This window comes from Leptosomus discolor, chromosome 5 (assembly GCF_034619465.1).
Source record: "Leptosomus discolor isolate bLepDis1 chromosome 5, bLepDis1.hap2, whole genome shotgun sequence".
NCBI lineage: Eukaryota > Metazoa > Chordata > Aves > Leptosomiformes > Leptosomidae > Leptosomus > Leptosomus discolor.
Window position 1 is genome coordinate 6,958,361 of NC_141395.1, and position 16,754 is coordinate 6,975,114.

The window sequence follows — 16,754 nt, forward strand, 5'->3', positions numbered from 1 at the left end:
CTGCAAAATGTTTACACTTCATATCTGAAACGTATATTTAGCCAGAAAGGGGCATCCCTGCATGAAGAACTCACAGAATAATTTCTGGAATATTTTTAACAGAGGTAGCCTGATGCCCAGCTTGTTTCAATCAGTGTTGTGCTGGTTTAAGACCATTGCTCTTGGTGAACCTCTATGAATTCTATAAATTCACTTTCTAGGGGTGAAAGTGAGGAAGACCCGTCCTGTTGGCCCCCACATCCACCTAGGGGTTTGCAGAGACCAAGGGTGGTCTGGAGATGTGCTTTTGGAAGAAATTTCTGCTGATTATGAAAAAGCAGACTTTCTGAGATGAAAACAATTAATTCAGTGCAGAAAGCACCCAGGTAAGCTCAAAATGTCCACATAAATCCCAGTCCATGGACAGGTTGGACTCCCCAGACATGCTCTGGAATACCAGTATCTCACTGTACAATTAAGGGTGATTGTCACATGAAAATGTGGTTCTTCAGTCTGTTAGGAAGTTGTTTGAGACATTTACAAAAAATTCTTCAGTTTTCATGGTCAAATGAGCATAAAATTGTGCTTCCCTACACTCTTTTCCTGCTAAATTGTACTTACAGTAGTTACTTCTTGGAAACGTGTGTGTTACAAATTTAAAATTAAAAATAATTTATCCCTTAAGGGTGCTCTTCTGATTCAGTTTTCCCCCAGTCCCTTAATGGAAGCAGCTACATATATAGAATGGAATTTACTGTACTTTTTTTCCCCCAGTTTCTTAATGAAATTCTCCTCAGAAGCAAAAGCACTGGCAGAGGACCTCTCTGGTGTGTCTGGTTTTAGATACCAAGTTTTCTTCTCCAGACTGGGGTGAAAGTGCCTTTTCCCCCAGCGAATTCTGCTTTTAAATAGGACCCTGTGCAACTCCACTCACCCAGTAAGCACTCCCTCTCCCTGGCCTTTCCCTTTCTGATTAAAGAGGGGAAGAAGCTCTCGTGCATTCACACTGAGTCTCCTTTTGTGTATGTGTGTATGGTCATATCCTCCTCTCCAGATCATCTCTGTTGTTCCTCATCTTTGCTGCTCCGTCCCACGTTTTCAGAGCAAACCTCCTCCAAAAACTCTAAAAACCTTTTTTCTTGTATTTTTTACCTCTGCTAAACCAGAAGAAAACAGGACCTGCATGTGCACCTTGTTCCTGGGTTTTATCATTGGATTTTGGTTTTTTGTTGTTGTTCTGGCGTTTCTGTGGCTCCCAAAGATGCATCAGTCCTGACAGGGTTGATGTGGCAATATTCAGCAGTCACTACCTTCGCACGCACCATTTACAAGAGGTCACTGATGGCACAAAAGAGCTACAAAAATAATTGTAACTTTAATTTTTTTCCCATTAGAAATGCATGCAGTATTTTGTCCTAATGAGAGATTATCTTTCTTTCCCACTTTGGCATATCAGTATAGCAGCTTACAGATATATGGAGGTCTTCTAATGCAGGAATGTGTATGTAGCACTGTGTAAAAGTGGTAATAGATTTTGTTCTGTTCATCAGCTGGCAAATATCATGGAAACATTCTAAAATACACTGGAATTAATATTTGATCACTAGGACAAGTGTGTGTTTCAAATAATTCACATGAAATGAATATAAACAGCTATTAATGCCCAATACATTCTCTTGTAAATCACTTCAAATCTTTAATAATCTATTATATTTGTATCAGAAATGTATATGCAAAAATAAAACATAATTTCTTGCAGCTAAAGCATTGCCTAAAGTAAACCATTTCAACAATAAATCAAATTATTTCAATGTTAGAAATCAAACCTGTCTCACTAAATTAACAGAGTCTTCAGACTATTAAATACATTCAAGCCACTATGTTTTATTCTGCTATGCATTGTACCTTGTAGAGAGCATAACACTTAAAACCATAAAATCATTTAGCAAAACAATGCATCAGCTACTGGAGTGGAGACAGCCCCGTACGGAGAAGGGACTGAGGAGGTGAAGCACCTTCTTGCTGAACATCCTATGCTCTACATTGAACAGATTTACCTGACATGACACCATTGAAGCGGGAACTAAAGCCAATGAAACCTGTCAGTTTGGCATCAGCATTTATTTTCACATCTTCCACACGTGGCCCTTGCTGCCAGGCTAGCGAAAAGCTGTGACCAGGAGGTTTGTGTGTTTAGCTAAAACTACCAGAAAGCCCTATGTGACGGCAGCAGCTGATTCCTAAAAAAGGCTGTGCATCAGGGCTCATTAGTGAAATCATAGAATAATTTTGGTTGAAAAAGACCATTAAGACCATCAGGTCCAACCATTATCCTAACACTACCAAGCCCAGCACTCCACCTCTCCAAGATGGTTGTTACCACCACTGTGTCTTGACCATCTTCAGTCACTTTGCTCTTGCAGTGCCAGATGGACCTGATCCACAAATAGCTCTGCAGGTGCAACACCGTAAAACCAAAGTGAAAATACAGGGAGAGGGAAGCAGTGCCATTAAACGTAGTTGGCTGTGGAGACAGGAGCAGACAATCATCACACGTGCAGAAGGTGTCAGGCCACTATCATGGTAACTAGATGTGTGAGATCTTGAAGTCACAGCAAGCTCAAGAAATCCCATCGAGCAGCCACCCAGATGGTCATCATTTCTGAGCCTCCACTCTTGCCAAGCTGCACTGAGAAGTTATGATTTGTTTGTTTGGTCTGTAGAGAGTTTTTAAATTAAGGTGATGCAATCATGTATACTTCTTGATTATTTCTTAGAAAATGGTCGAGTTTCTGCAGTGCCTGGATGGATGGTCCAAGTTACATCTGATTATACATCCACACAATAAAGCACAATTAGTGACGTACACATTCATAGATTAGTGCAGAATTAATCTGGTATTAAAGCTCACTTATAACAACAGATATTAATATTGATTGGTCAACAGGCTCCAAAAATTATGTATCAGTCCTGAAGTAAACTAAGCCATTTATAAAGTATGAAAAACATATTTCAGCTGTTAATGGTTTTATCTGACTCTTTGCTTTGGAACAAAAAGCAAGAAGAGGTTAACTCATGGCTCAATCACTATTACACTCAAGTTGTTATTAAAAAGCACCTTCCCATCTCTTTTTTCACTGCATTCAGGCTTTCTTAATTCTTCCAGTACTTGATGCTTTAGTTCAGGAGGAGCATTTTTAGAAAACTCACAAGTTTCTGTCAGGAAATCCAGCAACAGCTCTCCATCCTTGTTCCCTTCAATAAAGCAGCTGGTTATGTCCATGTGGGATGGGAGCTCATGGAGCTGGTACTTCATCCCAGCTGAATCTAGTATCCTTTTGATGCCAGTAGAGGAAATGTAAGAGCAGAGATCGCCTAAAGGCAAGGAAGACCCATACTTCTTCCACAACGTTTCCCAGCCACTGTTTCCTGAGAGATAAACCACAGAAAAATGCTCAGGAACACGGAAAAACATAATTTGAACAATTTTTTGATGAAGTTTTTTAGCAGTTGTCCTTGTGAGCAGGATCTCTTCAGAGCTGGTATTTGTGTCTTGGAGTATGGTGGAGACTTCTGCCTCTCTGCTCCTATGCCTCAGGACTGGGGGCTGCAGGAGGGGACGACACATTACCTATCCTAGAGCTCCAGCACCTCCCACCAAGACCCCAGCTTAGGCCAGAGCAGTTCAGCGCACTTAATCCTCCCCTCTTCCACTCCCAACACACTGCATCCCTCTGCTTCATGCACACAGGGACATCCTTCCATAGCCCACATGCTGAACACTAGCTATTCAGTGCCACCTTCTTGATTTAAGCTACTCTCTAGATTTCAGCTGCCTGTTTGGAAGACCAAATCCTCGTCTGTTCCTTCACCTAATTACTTTGTGGTTGAGCTACACATGAGCTTCATTGAAACACTTATCACCAGTAAACTATCTCTCTGCTATGTGAAATACACGGGGTGCAAAAACCTGATCACATTGTCCATGTAGCTGGATGTGTGGTGAAGAAAATGTTGAGATGAACAGAGCCCAGGATGAAGCTCCACTATCCTCCCGGCCTTCAGCCTTCGCTCGCATCAAGCCGACGTGCTGTTGGGCATAGGCAATGAGAGGGCTGCCCCTCACCCCAAGCAGACCACCCCAGTGGTGCCAGAATGACATTTTGGCTACGTACTATTTGAGTATGCAAAGATGAGAGTGAGGAAGGAGAAGGCTCCTGTATCACTGCAATCACCTCCAGAACTGAGCCCATGCCAAGCCCACACTTGTGCATGCACCTCTTCTCAAGGACCGTTTTACAAAGAAAACCAGCTGGGTAAGCTGAAAACTCCCCAAATATGTCTTCACATCTTTATTTTCCCTCAGCCTGCATCTATGATTCAGCATTTCTGCTATAAATCATTTATAAAAAGATCACCCAGAATCACTGGACGGGATGAAAACAACTTCAAGCGTAATGAGCAGCTCTTGAGAGTTACGACTATAAATCTCCATAACTACAAAAACCAGTTGCTCGGCGGTTTTGCAAATGCTTTATCTGCAAACAGTTATTTATAGTCAAATAAACAATTTGGTGTTTAGAAGAGGGGCTACAATATTTTCTTTCACCTGGTGGAAATTGAATGCGGAGCACTAATTGCAGAAAATCTGCTGGTGTCAGTGTTGTGTGACTCAGTGCCATCTCTGAGCCGAGCAATTATACACTACCTGAACGCAGCATTATTATAATAGCTCTCAATAGGCTCAGCATATGGCACTACTTTTGTTTTCAAGGCGATGTAAACAGATTTTTTAAAAAGTGTTAAAAATAACACCACACAGCTCCTGCAACTTGCTTGCTCTTGCGGCAGGAACAACACAGGAAGGATTGCCACCTTCACCGACTGACCAAGCCCCCTCTTATCAGCCCTGTTCCCAGACTGGTTTTTAATTAACACATCCTAATGTGTTTATGTTGGAGATGACATTCTGTTCAATTTTTTGAAATGAGCTTTGTTCTGCTTATCTTTCAGTACTTCTTTTTGCTTCAGTGCTCATTTTCATAGTGCTCCTTCCTTCTCCTCTCCATACTCTTCTTTCCCTCAAGGTTTTCCCCTCCCTTTCCTGTCTGCTATTCTGAGCTCTACTCTTCTCTCCCATTTTCTTGCTGGCTCCAGCAATTTCTGCTCCATTCTGCTCCATCAGAAAACAGAGTTGCTTGTCCCAGAGAGGACTTCAAATACTTTTCATAAATTCAGATTTTTTTAATTACATTAATTTCAGAGAGACATATGTTCCTCCCTGTATTAAAGTTTCTTGAATATCCAAAGGGACAGGTTAAGCAACTGGAAAAGAGTTTCAGTTAACTATACACAAGTAATCAGCAATAGTCTGATATTATGATCTATCCTCGTTCAGCCAAAGAACAAGAATAGTGACTCAGATCATTTAAAATGCAGATCTCTCATAGTGAATTGCTTGAAAATCCTTTAAACTAAAAACATTTTGGAGAAAAATAGTTCGAACAAATTCATGTCAGAGAAGTGTCACTTCTTTGTGGACACTTCACAAACACAAAAAAGGAGCTTCTTCAAACCCGTTACAGTTTGCAGACATGGCCAAATTAAATAAAAACATTAAGCTTAAACCTCTGAACAAATAGCACTTAACATCTCTGACAAAACTATCAGACGTGACTGCTTACACAACTAAATTTCCATACCTTGTGAGGCAAACTAAAGGTTTTTGAGAGTCAAATTAGACCCCACCGTTGTAGGATCTCTAGCATACCTTGCCCACAGTGTTAAAAGCTTGTTGTTTACTCTGCTCCCGCATTTTCCTGCTGGATTGACCACAGAGCATCTCTTCGAGATCTGAAACAGCCTAAGAATGCTCTTTTCCACCCAAAATGATGATATTAAGGAAATGGGCAGTTTGAGAAGAAAATGAACCATATGTGCTCTAACACCTGCTGTATGACACAGCCGAGCCCTGTCGTAACCATTTGCTTAATGCCACAAGTCTCCGGGAGCGAGATAATGCAGTGCCCAGCCTGAAAATCTTTTTACAGAGAATAGCAGAGGCTGAAGAAACTCTTAAGAGTGAGAGCCGCAGGATGGAGCCTCTCACCCGCTTCGGGGCAATCTGCTGCTGTCCATCGCTGGCCAGGCTGCAGGACGGGGAAGGGCAGAGGGCAAGAGAAAGGTGTTTTGTGCCCATGGCATGGTTTTGCTGGCTCACAAAGCCTTCAGCTTTACAACCTGCAGCACCGAGCTGCGCAGATATGGATGGTGTGCAGATTTCAGTGGATGTAGATGAGTAGACACCATTTATTCAGTTCACCTCTATCGGTGATAAAGGACATCGTAAGTAACAATGTGCATTGGTTTCTAGCTGGCCCGTGTGGGACTCACAGGAACCCCAAACATCCTCAGGGCTCTTGCCTAGCTGAGCAATGCTGGTAGAGCAGGTCTCACCTGACACCAGGATAATGAGCAGCTTCGCTTGTGCTTCCAGGAGGCTGTGGAAATACTGGACAGTCGCTGGGACATCTTTCACATAATACAGCATCTGGAAAGAGCAGAGATGCTTACAGAGAAACAGTGAGGTCCTGGTGAATATTATAACTGGTACCACTAGGTAAAAGAAACCAAATGACAGAAGAGCAGCAGGATGACAAGACAGGTTAGCACAACGCCGGGCAGTGGGCTCACACTGCAAGCTCAGGACTGTCACTGCCTTGCCTGCTCTCTGGATCTCCCAGGACCAAGCTCATGTTCATTCATTAATCCAAGGTAAAGAGATTTGCCTTTCTTAGCAGTGAAGATGGCTTGTAATGGCTTCAGTAAACTTGGAAATACAAAGGCAATCTCACAGTGAGGACAAGAAGCTTTGAAAACACTAGTTAAAATGTATTTTTAGTTGACTGCCACCCACAGCCTGGTTAATAATACTGTTGTGCTCAAAGTTGCTTTGCTGTAACTCATCCTTCATTTTTGCAGTTCACTTATGCTTACGTACTTCAAATTACAGGGAATTAAACTCACCTTTCTTCCCCTTAGAGCAGATAATGAGGTCACATACTTCACACCTACGTTTAACAGCCAAGTCTTTTACTTTGCAGAGACTTTTACCTGGATCATGTGAATGAAGTCCCATTTTCTAAACTTCTTTTCTGCATTTATTCGACTTTCATATTCATAAGCTGTCTCCTCATGCCAGGTAAACTTTACGTTCTCAAGGTTTGATGTCTCAGCCACACGCTCTGAAATACAAGAGAAGGCAGGACAGAGTTATCTCAATTACAAATATGAGACAGATTTCCATTCAGAGCATTAATGCATTCAAAAGTCATATTTAGGTGGAGAGTTTTGGTACCAGTTTAACACAGCAGCAGAATATTTAAAACCTCAAGCCCATATGTGAGAAGGGGCTGTAAAGGCCTTTGTAGGATGAAGTCTTAAGAGGGTCTGATCCTTTTCCCTTTGCATGCTCATTTGGGCTCCTCCAGTCTTTGCCTGATTGAAAAAAAGAGAAAGAAACTCTTCCCCACGAGTGGCTCAAGCTGAATTAAAAGATATTGGCTGGGATAAACAGTTATGAGGCCACGAGCAGCACATTTCATGCTGAATCAAACAAGAGCTGACAGCCCCTTCACTTAGGTGCCACGCAAGACCCATGTGGCTGAGCAGAAGCCAGGCCATGGCGAAGGGTTTTCCAGAGACTGAACAAATAAATATAGGGGCTCGAGGATGGATCAAAGAGGGTTTCATTTTGGAGAAACACAATCAGAAGCTCAAGAAGGGCAGAGAAAGCAAATGGCTCACTCTGTGAATGTATCACGGGGATGGTGGGAGAGGAAAGGAGATTTGCTCCATGAGCAAGGACCTGTCTCTTGATATTTGGCTTCTGCTGTGTTCAAATAATTTTTCAAAAGCTCAGCTTTGGCCAACTGCATCAGGTAGAAGGGATAATAGTCTTTTAAAATGGGGGCCTGCAGGAAAGATGGAGAGGGACTCTTTATCAGGGAGTGTAGTGATAGGAAAAGGAGTAACGGTTTCAAACTGAAAGAGGGGAGATTTAGATTAGACAGTAGGAAGAAATTCTTCATTGTGAGGGTGGTGAGGCACTGGCACAGGTTGCCCAGAGAAGCTGTGGCTGCCCCCTCCCTGGCAGTGCTCAAGGCCAGGCTGGATGGGGCTTGGAGCAACTTGGTCTAGTGGAAGGTGTCCCTGCCCATGGCAGGGGGTTGGAACTAGATGATCTTTAAGGTCCCTTCCAACCCAAACCATTCTGTTCTATTCTAGTCTATTCTATAAAGCCAAGACTAGTATAAAGAGTGACACACAGCGTGTTTTCAGACGTCGATACAATGCACATCCAGCAACTGAGGAAAGCAGAAAGCTGGACAAGTGGATTCAAGGAATTAGTTAAACTGAGAGCCTAGATCATCAGTGGATTTCTTTGCTTTTTATGGGAGCAAAACTGAGAGATAATTTCATAATTTAGGGGATGCTGGAATACTAATGTCCATCTGCTGGCATATGGAGCTCATCTCACTGTGCTCCTGCCTGGCGCTCAGGATTGCTTCAGGACAAAGCTAGCCTTGATGCGATTCCTGTGCTTCGCTGGAGTTTGCATAAATTTAAAACTTAAATGGCCCAAAGGCAGACTGAGCCTTAGCTACAGAACACATGTTCAAAACAACATGATTTGCTAAGACCAGTGCCTTTAAACTACTAATCACAATGTTTCTCGTTTTGGGCTCTGATTAGGACGTATCCCCGTTAGACAGATGAGAAATGCTCCATCAATGCTTATCTCTTCTCTTTTATGGCTGGAGATGGGCCACCCATTTCAGATGCTGCTGCTGTTACTCTGTTCACTTCCATTTATCAGTCACTGGCCCCAGCGCTTGCAGTTCAGAATTAATTTGCTGTTTTAAACTCAGGCTTCATTCAGCAGCAGTTCATATCACCGTCGCAAATAATCTGGTGCAATCTGGTTCAATTCAATTGCTAGAAAGTCTGCAAGGAGGTGCTAGGAAGAAAACTGAGTTGCTTGCCAGGTTGGGCTTTTAAAGTCAAAATTTCAGAAAGGGCAAACTCATTCTGATTATGGGAATTTTCTGCCCAAATATCCATCCGCAGCCAGATGTATCACCCTAGTCATTTTGAAAAGTTTTCCATAATTTTCAACCAGATTGTTGTCTGCATCAGAAGCCAGTTTTGTGCCCTTGATGGGTGCCACCAAATCTGGACTGCGTGCAGTTGGGACAGGCAATGGCAACGTAGCTCAGTTGTGGGGCCATCAACACCAACCATGGTCACCAAGGGACTTCACCTGGACATGGACCAGGAATGAAGGAAAGCCACAGCCTGGCCACAGGGCTTTGAAGAGACCCTCTGTCGCAGGATGTGCCCAAGAGAAACTTTAGTTTGTCATCACTGCAAGTCCCAGCATGAAGTTTCTCTTGTGAGCTTGGCTTCTCTTTCCCAAGGAGAAAGTATCTGTTTAGGCAGAAAACATAACTACCGAATCCTCAGAGGCGCGGATAATGTTTCCAATTCTCCACGGAAAATCTTAGGGCTCAGAAACCTAATTAATGATACCTACTGGGGACATGATTAATTACCAAATAAGAAAGTTTAAAGAAAGAAATTCAGATTAATATTTCATTTCTAGTTTAGCATAAAACTTAAAATAAGGACAACATCTTATATTTTCTTTAACTTTCTTCTGGAACGAAACTCACTGAAGTAGGATAAGCCTGCCAGTTAATTGGTGGTAGGTGGTGGGACTGCTAGGAAGATTCAGCACAAATCCAGTCCCACATAGCCTATGGTCCATGGCCCAGACAGGACAGAAATACTATATGCAAGTGCTCAAACTGTCTTATAAATGGAGCAGATGCTCTGTTGTCTATCCTTCACCACCTCAGCCTGAAGCAATGTAAAAGCTCCTGGGATTTTGCACAAACCACCTTTTCAAATATCAGGTCCATGTAATACAGAGACAGATATAAAAAAATGATGTGTTTCCTGGGAGCCTTTGATGCTTCCAGTGACTCCGAACTCCCCCACTGCAGGGAGAAAGGGATTGTTACTATTTATTTTTTTTTTTCCTTCAACTTTCACAAGTTACTCCGTACTGGGAATGTTTTCTTTTTGAGGACTTAAGCAAGAGTAAGAGTTGGAGATTTTACAGCATGGTTTTACAGTCTGGTATTTACTATGATTTGGAGCATTTCCAACAACACAGACTGCTGATGAGGTTCATTCATTACTGCCACATCCATTCAGCAACCACTTCCTGGCAAGATGTGCTCTGCTTGGGGCTGCTCACAGCCTGTACGGTGTAGCTGGTGTCACCTCCAGGCAAGACCATCATTACCTGCTAAGGCAAAGCCTGGTAGGTGTTTATCCAGCGATAAACAAACTGCGGATTGATATTTAATACTTACTTTGCACAACAATTGGACCAAAGGTCCCCCGCTAACATTCAGTCCTCCTTGGAAAATATTTGGATTTCCTTCATGAATGTTGCTCAGACCTTTGGGCTGGTGGAAGGAAACAAGTTCTAAGCCACAGAGCACACGGCAAAAGCCTTTGCTATCCGTCTTTCTTTCCTTTCCATGTTTTCTAATTCAAAGGATGGTAACTAATGTAGTGCAACACTGTGAGGTTTAGCAATTTGTTATTTGGAAATTATTTTTAAGATATGCGAGAATTACCATGAGACACTAAAATTTTCCCTTTGATGTTGAGTAAGGGTCCTGATTCAGTGCAAGCTGAAGGAGAAAATCTTTCTGAAATGTGGGAATTTTACTCTATTCCCATACAATCACTCATCAGCTCCCACCTTGCTTAGCTTTTAAAGTCTCTATAGCCCAAGCGTTTGCCACACAGAGGTCTTTGCAGTGGGAGAGACTAAAATTTTAATGAGGCTGAACATTGTTGGAAAGCAATGATGGCAAAAAAGCATAAAGTAGTGACATTTTTTAAAACTTTTAAGAGCCAATTCTGACCAGAAAGTGTTTGAATGTGGGGTCATCCAGCGTTCAACTCTTTTTAATGCATATAGTGTATTTAATGTAAATTTAATTTATTTAGTGTAAAAATACCTTTGTACTTGGAGATCTGGTCAGCACTTGGCTCTATCACGTCATTGTTGATGGTGACTCCCGGATATCTGGCTTGTACTTTTGAAAGGATCAGTAGGTCAATCTCACCTAGGGAAGCAGGCAACACGAAATACAAGATGAAAGCAGAACTCAGGCAAATGTTCTTTCACCCATTGTCACAACCCCAGTTTTGAAGACCTGCCATTCAAGTACAGAAAATTACCACACAGGTACATGTAACTGCTTTGTGTTCTCAGCAGATTGCAACTGAAAATTTAGCTCTAGGATTTGAGAAAAAATTAAATATCAGTCCCAACTACCTTCATTCCTCCTCTCTAACGACCACCATCAGTGCCAAGGGAAAATCAGACACAATCATGCACGTGGCTTGACCTCATATTTTCTGTTCATGGCCTAATCTCCCAAGGAAGATCCTGAATTATTCTGATGGGACCAGTTCTGATGGTCTCAAGTCATCAGCAAACCTGGCAAGATTTCTTTGGAGTCAGTAAGAGCATTTTTAGCCAAAAGCACCTCACTGGTTACCAGTTCATGTGGGTGAGGTAGGGGAGAATATGTGTTTACACTGGAATCAGAAACCATTCATGTCGGTTTGTCTTTAGTGTCCTGTGACTTTTTCCATAAGCACGATGTATAGTGTACATACCATTTGTGTTTATCTAACCCCTGTTTACAGAATACCCCAGAGATGACCGTATTTTTGGTGAGGAATAGTTCTCTCTGGACACGGCTCAGGGAAGCTGCAACTATTTTACCAATGGAAGTACCAGTAGATCCAACACTTCAAAATTTTAAAAAAGCTACCATTAGTCTTGCTCATCTCTCCCCATCCACAATAGAGGAAGCTCAGGGAGATGATGTTCCTGCCCTGGCTTGGGTCCAGGGACAGTATTGTGCTGGCTTGCTTAGCTTTCTTGGGACTCACTTCCACTTACAGTGCTTGAATAAATCTTAGGTGGAAAAAATAATAGAAGAATAAATTAAGGCAGAAAGAATGAAGCAGAGGGTATGTGTGGTGAATAATAAATTCAGGGGTCATGTTACAGACAAATATTAAGCTTTGTCCTGGAAGATGTAGTTGTGCTTGCACACAACTCCACTTTATAAAATTCCCTACAAATGGACAAAATTATGTACTGAATGGAAGATCACCCAGCAAACCCTGATGGCCAGACAGACCCTGGTTGAGAGACTGTGGAGGGAGGGCCCCCATTGTATTTGCTCACTCTCTGCCCAGCCTCACGATTTTCAGTGCCTCTGGGCTCCCACTACTTCAGCGTTAACTCCATTATACAGAAGATTCGAGGTATTGGGGACTAAATAGCTGTAACGTGTTCCCCAGAGCTCAGCCCAGCACACCGGGTCCCTCCCCTGGGAAGGTCCTTTTCACTACGAAGAGCTCTCTGCCTGCTTCTGGCCCCACCACACATCAACACGAGCCAAAATCAGGCACCCCAGCCCAGGTCTCACTTGCTCATTAATGCCCTGAGACTTCAACATAAAAAGTGAAGGGTTCAATTTTTTCAGACTTACGTGTCTTTCTTAAAGCAACTGATAACACCAAAATTTACATTACATCTGTGCAAGCATGTTCTTTGAGGGAGGGAAATTGAATTTCTGAAGCAGCAGAAGTAGCTGCAGCTTTGCTATCACTGCAAACCCTGGATTCTGTTGACAAATCAGAGCTAAACCAGGCGTCCGCGGGCTGCTGTGGCAAAATTTAGGAACACAGAATTTGTAATGAACTAGTGCAATATTTTGATTTTTGGTTGCTTTACCATCTTTCTATAAAATGGATTAGCCCTTTGAAAAGGCTGTGCAGGTCTTGATTAAAAAAAAAATAAAAATTGAACTTTGAATTTCCATATGCAGATATGTTAATATATTCCCTTCCACTCTTCTGTGGCCAAACCACCCTTGTATTGTTTTTAACCAAAAAAACCACCCCTTTGATTCATAATTTAATCCACAGCCTTAATTGACTTCAGCTAGCTCCTTTATATGCAAACAAGTGTCCTGAGGCATTTTACAGTCAAATCTGTGGCAGCTTGCATTATCAACAATTTGGCAATTAGGCTATCCAAATTATTTAAACTCTCCAACACAATTACCTTTTAAAGGCTACCACTATGTTCACCATTAAGTTTCTAATTAAACATTTTACGTAACAGGATAGTTTATAGCACAGTTGCTACTTTATAGCAGCGTTGATGACTTTTATGGTTTTTAAAGGTACAGAGTGCGGCGCGCTGGAGTGTGAACTTAATAAGGCAGAAGCTGTAGGCAAAGGCAGGCGCTGTATATGGGCGGGTGTAATGGGATATGATGCTACATTAAACGGTTTACTTGTCTCTCGAGGAGGAAAAGTGGAAAGGAAACATTTTCCTTCCATGCTCCCTCCCTGTGAAGCGCAGGGGCAGATAGGGCCAGGGCAGCAGCTCCATCGCTGCCCTCTGACATCAGCTGGCTTAGCTGGGGGGATTTGGGAATTTGCTCCTTCCTGACCTGCCAAGGACCTGTGATGGGAACAAGCCAGCAAACAGCAGGGTTTTGGTGGTTTGGGGATTTTTACATCACAAAATGAGCTTTACCTGCACAATGTTGATGCAATATCCATCATGCTAAGCTAGAGTGTGTCTTGTTAGGGAGTTAAGTACCTAAGTAGAGTGCTCTTGATAAAAAACAACAATTTTTGGCAGAAGAACATTTTCCTTTTTTTTGGAGAGCAATGTTCCTACTCTGTCACACTGTCTGTTTTATAACTAACGCCCACCATTTACATACAATTGTTTTTACTTATTAGGAGAGTTTGAGAAAGCTGAGATTAGTCTTTGGAGATGGTATGGCTAAAGCATTTAAACTAAATTAACTGTTCATATAAAATTTAAGTTTGATGACCTAAAGGGCAGAGCAGAATCAGAAAACACAGTCTTTAATTATGGGGGATCTTCAGCAACAATTTAATGAGAAGCAGCCACTTGATGTTACTGGTATTTTTTTTCCACCCAGTGAACTTCGGGTAAGAGACTTATTTCTTCTGATTTCTTCCAGATTTCTCCTGGAGCTTATGTTAAGTTCCAGTGTTTTGGAGAACAGTAGCTCCAGGAGGAGCTTGTGCATTGACTGTGGTCAGCAGGTGCGTACAGACAAAACAGAGGTCAGCAAAGGCTGTCACATAGCAGGGCAGGAGGCAGTAATGATGGAGAGTTACCACCTCAGTAGATAGTCACAGAGGAGAATAATTGCAATCCAAGAGAAAATGTAATATTTTGAGGAATCTAAGATGTTATGGCACCCTTCTTTATTGCACAGAAACACTATGGGGCAGTTCAGGCCTCTCTCTGCCCTCAAGGAGTGATGATGGTACAGAAGGAGGTTTCTCATGGAGAACATAGAAGACTAAGGGTGGGGAGGCACAAGCTGTTTTCAGACAATGTGGCCACACACCAGCTAATGTCCTCTGCTCCTGGAGCTGACTTTACAAGAAAAGACTTATTTGCCGCTCTGCTCCTTTCTGCAACTTGTAATCCTCTATTCTTTGAAAAATAGAAAAGAGAAAAACATACCAATATTGAAGTTCATAGCATACCTGCTCCACCACCAACGCTTAGAATATTGATTGTAGGCTTCCCATTTCCAATACTGAAAAACATGATACATTTTAGGAGAGCTACTCAGTAGAGAGGGTTACATTCATTTTTGTGAAGCATGGGAGATCCCTGAAGACTAAAATCTGCAGGACAAAATCAAATGCAACATGCACATGTACAGATATGCCTGTGAGCTGGCAGGAGGGATCAGATTCAGAACTCTGCTCTTTGGAGATTCCTGATTTCCAGGTATTTTGGCGATAAGCAGTAATTTTGTAAGAGGAGTTCTGCTTTTATTATGAGTGCATACAAGCAGCAGCAGATGTATGCCTTCCCCCTGCCTGTGCTTCAAGGACCGGAGACCTCCCTGGGTCTGGACCAGCAGCTTAAAAATTATTTATAGAAGTTTTACATTTTTCAAAATGAGGAGGAAGAGGGGAGAGTGTAATACCTTTAAAATACCTTAGCAAGGCTTTGGCAGAGCCATAAAACCCTGGGTGCAGAGAAGGACCTCCCCAGAACCAGGATTTGACCCCAGCTGCCTGCTACCTGAGCCAGCCCAGAAAGCAAGGGGTCCAGTCAAAACCATGCACCAGCAGGCAAAGCAGGAGTGTTATTTACATGTACTAGAGAGAGCCTAAATATAAGCTGAAAAGATTACTTTTGAAAAGATGCTTTCGATCAAATTTAATGTTAGAATGTAATATCTTATTGCATTTTTCACGTGTTAGAGTTGATTCAGGGCAAGGTGTATTTGCATGCAAGGAAACAATTCAGCCTTATCTCCTCCCTGCTAGGCAGGCTCCATCCCGAAGAGCAGCCATTCAGCGGTGTGAGAAAATGAAATCTCCAGCCAAGCCCTATCAGAGACCTACAGACGGGGCAGCCAGCGGGGAGCAGCAATCTGCCTCTCGCAGGCAGCCCCCTGAGCCCAGCCGAGCCTGTCACCGCCGTGGGACCATGCCCCGGGCTGTCCTTCAGCTCGATGTGGCCACCTCCACGTTACCTCGCTATCACGGCTGGCAGCTGTTTCTCCATGAACTCCCGCATGCTCTGGTGCTCGGTTGAATTCGCGAGGAAGAGGCGGAAAGACTGGAGGTATCTAGCGGGGTCGGTGAGCAAGCTCCTCATGGGTGATGCCATGCTGGGCGTCGGGAGGGTACAGAAGGGGACAGGTTGCTCCCTGAAGCAGACCTAGAGAAGGAGAGGTAAAAAAGCGCGTGCCTGGACTTTGCTCTGCGTCCTCGGCTGTGCTACTGTGTCTTAGAACACTTAAAGAAGTACTATGCAATTTTGCAATAGAAGCTGTAAATCAGGTCTGAGCAGCAAAGGGTAATATATCATCTTTAATCTGCGCAGAGGAAATGCCAGCATTTCTTAACTGTGCTGACACAGGGCTCTGTTAAAACCCAGTAAAAGGGTCTTTAGATGGTTCTTAAGTAAAAGAAAAATTCCCCCATTTCTTGAGGGCATGGAGACACTCCAAAGACTTGGTCTGGATTAGAAGAAAGTGCAACACACATCTCCAGAGATGCCGGCAGACGTTTCTAACTGGTTTTTTTAATCTTTTGATGTTCTTAAAGGGAACATTGACGGTGGGGTGAAAACAATAAAAACCTTATAAATGCACTCTTTATTTTTCTAGTTCCTCTGAAGATGGCCTTAATGGCCTTAAGCTGCGCCAAGGGAGATTCAGGCTTGATATTAGGAAGAATTTCTTCACTGAAAGTGTTGTCAGGCATTGGAACAGCCTGCCCAGGGAGGTGGTGGAGTCACCATCCCCAGAGGTGTCTAAGAGACAGGTAGATGTTGTACTTGGGGACATGATTTAAAGGTGTTGATAGAGCTAGGACAAGGGTTGGACTCGATGATCTTTAAGGTCTCTTCCAACCGAAAGCGTCCTATGATTCTATGATTCTAAGATAATGATTCCCATGGGCTAAGTAGTTAATTCACAAAAGCCACGCAAGTTACTGGAACGGATATTGTGCTAAACTCGGCATACAGAGTCAGGAGCAGGAGAGGCAGAACATGCTACCAGGAAACATTGGGCTGTACCTTG

The 16,754-nt window shown here is 42.8% G+C and overlaps 1 protein-coding gene across 1 annotated transcript; it reads right to left on the reverse strand.

Annotated features, from left to right (window-relative positions):
- Positions 1-3,052: 3,052 nt before the first annotated feature.
- HNMT (histamine N-methyltransferase) lies at positions 3,053-15,899 on the reverse strand. Its single transcript, XM_009946304.2, has 6 exons — positions 15,699-15,899; positions 14,692-14,744; positions 11,082-11,189; positions 7,093-7,223; positions 6,436-6,529; positions 3,053-3,408 (listed from the first exon to the last, which is right to left on the reverse strand). Exons 1-6 carry the CDS (start codon positions 15,833-15,835, stop codon positions 3,053-3,055), a joined length of 879 nt encoding a protein of 292 aa, XP_009944606.1. The 5' UTR covers positions 15,836-15,899.
- Between the last annotated feature and the right edge of the window lie 855 nt (positions 15,900-16,754).